This window comes from Crocuta crocuta, unplaced genomic scaffold (genome assembly GCF_008692635.1).
Source record: "Crocuta crocuta isolate KB4526 unplaced genomic scaffold, BGI_CrCroc_1.0 scaffold133, whole genome shotgun sequence".
NCBI lineage: Eukaryota > Metazoa > Chordata > Mammalia > Carnivora > Hyaenidae > Crocuta > Crocuta crocuta.
Window position 1 is genome coordinate 5,140,340 of NW_027529438.1, and position 4,354 is coordinate 5,144,693.

Below are 4,354 nucleotides of genomic sequence, written 5' to 3' on the forward strand. Positions count from 1 at the left end.
GGAGGAAACACCAAGCCTAGAGACATGGCAGTCCGAGGAGCCTTCCACCTTCTGCTCGTGTGCCTGAGCCCAGGTATGGGGCCGGGCATCCGCAGGGGCAGCCCCGCGATGCCAGGAGGGCAGGGCAACGGCCCGCAAGGGGCCCCGCAGAGGAGCCTGGGAGGTGGTCTGAGGCCCTGCTGCCACCTGACTGCGGACGGCGCCAGGACAGCCCTGTGCCTGAGGGTTTGGGGCACAAGTCTCTGTGAGCCGTGTAGGGCTCGAACATGCACGCACACGCTGTGCACGGGGTGCTGGGCTTGTCCCGGGAGCCTGGGGATCTGGGGGTGGGGCAGGGTGTCAGGTGCGCCGCGGCGGGGGCGCCAGCAGGAAGCCCTGGAAAGACCCCTTTTCATCCCACGGGTGGGACCCACGCCCACCCCCAGGCTAGAGCCAAGGGCAGGGAGTTGGCCTGGGAGACGGCAGAACCTCCTCGTAGTCTGGCTGTGCTTCGAGAGCTCCAGGGTAGCGCCGCCCCCCAGGATGAGGCCTGGGGGCGTTGGGGACGGCACCTCCCAGAGTCCCCAGAGTGCCCCTCGGGGCACACCTTGAGGGCAGGGCTCAGAGGTAGATGGGGTGACTGCCTGCATGGGGCTGGGGGGGTCCCAGCCATTGTGTGCAGGCATTGCTGGAAGCGGCTGTGAGACCCTGCTGGGGTCTGGATTCGCAGGAGGGGGTTTGTGGGAGGAACTCAGGGAGCATTTTCAGCCTCTGTGCACGTGCATGTGTGCACGTGTGTGTGTGTGTGTGAGAAAGACAGACACACAGCATTACTGGCAGGGTGGTGAGAGCAGGGTCCACTCGTGAAGACCCAGCTGTGCTCTGGGGACCTGGGACAGGCCCGTGGGTGTGGTGTGAGCCGTGGGTGTGGAGGACAGACCCTCGCTCTGTGTGTCTGTGCTCCACCAGCCTCTCTCTCCTCTGTCACCTCCAGAGGGAGGGCGAGGAGCCGTGGAAGCAGCTGGGAAATGCACGAAGGATTTACAAGCTGTGAGCAGACGGGTGCCCAGGCCCTGGTGCTTTTGCAGGAGGTGGGAGGCCCAATGCATCGTCACAGCCCCCATCCTCCCTCCCTCTCTCCAGGGAGTCCTGACCAGCTCTCTCTCCCTGGCTCTCTTCCCTCGCATGTCCCTCGCTCCCTGCAATACTTCCTCAGTGCAGGAGCAAGAAGGACCGAGGTGCGAGAGCAGGACAAGTTCCTCGGAGGAGCAGGGGGTGTGGGAAGGCTTGGAGCCCCACGGACAGGGCGGAGGCTGAGAGGTTTCTGGGAGATTGACAAGCTGGGGTGAGGCTCCCTGGCCCAGGGACAAGGGGAAGACACTGCCTAGTGCAGGGTGGAGGCACTCTCATTCAGCCTGTCCCCTCCTTCCCCAGCCCCCTCCCCTGCAGACCTACCTTCCTACTGGGCCAGCCCCCTGGGTATGGGGACAGTCCTCCAGTCCTCCCGCAGCCCTTCCCAGGGTGGAGCCTGTGCTCTCTGGGCCCTGGCTCATCCCCAGTGTGCCTCCCGCTGCCCTAGGAGCTGGCAGTCAGCACCAGGATCCTTATCTCAAGAGGGCTGGTGNCTCATAAGCACACGATACACTCATGTGCACACATGCACACGTGCATACACCATCACGCGTACGTGCAAGTGCACATAACAGCCATATACATACACGCAGAATTCGGATGCAACCCACAGTCATAGGGCACAGACATGTGTATGCAAGTATGCACAGGCATGCACAGACCAATCCCTGAGAGTAACCACCCCCCCCAGGCCACTCCACAGAGGATGGGGGGGAGAGAGGGGCTGAGGCTGACTGCCCTGCTCCCTGGTTTTCTCCCCCGCCCCCTCTGCCCCGCCCCTCCCCTAGCACTGCTGTCTGCTGTGCGGATCAACGGGGATGGCCAGGAGATCCTGTACCTGGCGGAAGGCGATAACGTGAGGCTGGGCTGCCCCTACATCCTGGACCCTGAGGACTATGGTCCTAATGGGCTGGACATCGAGTGGATGCAGGTCAATTCAGACCCCTCACACCGGGAGAATGTGGTGAGTGCCGGGTTCAGGGTTCCCCTTACCCTACATGTCAGCACAGTGTCTACCTTTCGGCCAGCCAACACCCTGAGGGGAAAAGGAGGGCAGATAAGAAAATGAAGCCCTTGAACTTCCCCAGTGGCCTGTCTGGGAATGAGGCGGCAGGGATGAGGGCTCCGTAGTCACAAATTACAGTGAGTCCGCCTTCTCCCACCTGCTCCAGGGAGCAGGGGACCCTGTACTTCCCAAAGTGCCTGATCTCATCTGCTCTCACACATTCACTAAGAGGTTAATGGGCCCGGTATCATCTTCACCAGCTTTCAGCAGAGAAAAGAGTCTCCAAGAAGCTCAGTGAAATGCCGAGGCTGCCGAGCCACACGGCCCTCCTCAGCTGTGCCTGGGTCACCGCTTCTGTTTTCTCCCTTTCTCCACAGTTCCTTAGTTACCAGGACAAGAGGATCAATCACGGCAACCTTCCCCACCTGCAGCAGAGGGTCCGCTTTGCAGCCTCAGACCCCAGCCAGTATGACGCCTCCATCAACCTCATGAACCTGCAGGTGTCTGACACGGCCACCTATGAGTGTCGGGTGAAGAAGACCACCATGGCCAGCCGGAAGGTCATCGTCACTGTCCAAGGTATGGCCGCCGGGCTCCTCCGGGCGCCCCTCCCCCAGACCCAGAGCCCCTCTGATGGCCGCCCCCCTCACACCTGCCCATTTCTCCGCAGCACGGCCCGCGGTGCCCCTGTGCTGGTCTGAGGGCCACATGACTCACGGCAACGACGTGGTGCTCAAGTGCTTTGCCAACGGAGGCACCCCGCCTCTCTCCTACAAGTGGGCCAAGATCAGCGGGCACACCCACCCGTACCGTGCCGGCTCCTACCACTCGCAACACAGTTTCCACTCGGAGCTCTCTTACCAGGAATCTTTCCACAGCTCCCTGAACCAAGGTGGGGCTGGGTGAGCAGCGAGACCGTGGGGTGGAGGGCGCAGGGGACACACACAGGTAGAGCCGGGCTTGAGTCATGGTGGCTGCACTGACTGGCTGCGAGCCCCCCCGCAGCCGACGGTACCCCTCTGTGCCTTCGTCTCACCGCATGGGGAAGAGGAATGATGGTGTCTACCTTGCAGGGGCGTGGGAGGGTTCAGCGGGCAGCGGTGTGCAAAGCTGCCGGCACACATGGCCGGCCACTCAACAGAGACTCTCAGAGCTGGAGGGACCTTTAGAATTCCTCTGGTCTCACCTTGTCCTCACTGTACCAGTCAGGACGCCAAGGTCCAGAGAGGGGATATATTTCCCTAAGGTCACAAAGTGACTTAATGGTGTCTCTGTCCCGTTGCTGGAGAGGGGCCCGTCTTGGCTCTCTGTTTTAGACGGGGGAGCGACTCACTGGGAGAGTGGGGTGGGCCTGTGTGTGTGTGTGTGTGTGTGTGTATGTGCGTGCGCGCACTTGCCAGTGCATACGCCTTGCCTCCTTCCATCCCCACCGGCAGTGGCCTAGGCTGGGGTGGTACCCCCACACACACACCCCCACCCCCGCCTTGCTATAGCCCCTCCGGCGCTGTTTCAGTTTCAGGTCTGAACAACGGCGACCTGGTGCTGAAGGACATCTCCCGCGAAGATGATGGGCTCTATCAGTGCACCGTGGCCAACCACGTGGGCTACAGTGTGTGCGTGGTGGAGGTGAAGGTCTCAGGTGGGTGCAGCGGCAGCGGCCCTGGGGGCCCTGGGGCTGGAGGAGCCTGGGCTGTGTCTGGGGCCTCAGTCGGCTCTGCCTTCCCATTTCCGTCAGGGCTGGGAAGCCCTGGCAGAAACATGCACATGTACAGGGTGACTTGCATCTCCTCGCCCTTCCTTCCTGGGTGTCCCAGGGCCCAGAGACCCCCTCACACCCCGAGCCCGGGACACTTGCTCTCTTCCCCACAGAGAGCTGCCCCGGGCACCTCCTGGTTAGGGAGGCACCTGCCCGGCTGCAGAAAGCCTGACGGTCTCCACTTCTCTCCACAGACTCCCGGCGCATAGGCATGATCATAGGCGCAGTGCTGGGCTCTCTGCTCATGCTGGGCTGTCTGCTGGTGGGCATCTGGGGGCTCGTCTGCTGCTGCTGCGGGGGCGCCGGGGCCGGCGGCGCCCGCGGTGCCTTCGGTTACAGCAACGGCGGCGGGGGGGGCGGAGGGGCCTGCGGCGACTTGGCTAGTGAGATCAGGTAAAACCTGATGCATGCTGCATGCTGCCGAGCGGCAGGGGACCGGCGCCCTGCCCCTCCTCACCCCTGCCTGCCCCCGGCCGGCCGGG

General features: G+C 63.0%; 1 protein-coding gene across 1 annotated transcript in view; it reads left to right on the plus strand.

Moving 5' to 3' along the window:
- Positions 1 to 24: 24 nt before the first annotated feature.
- Positions 25 to 4,354, plus strand: part of VSIG8 (V-set and immunoglobulin domain containing 8) — a 5,483-nt gene continuing 1,153 nt past the window's right edge. The window contains 6 exon segments of the mRNA XM_077760023.1: positions 25 to 73; positions 1,899 to 2,074; positions 2,494 to 2,695; positions 2,787 to 3,008; positions 3,630 to 3,755; positions 4,067 to 4,265. Of these exon segments, the coding sequence (XP_077616149.1) occupies positions 25 to 73; positions 1,899 to 2,074; positions 2,494 to 2,695; positions 2,787 to 3,008; positions 3,630 to 3,755; positions 4,067 to 4,265 (974 nt within the window).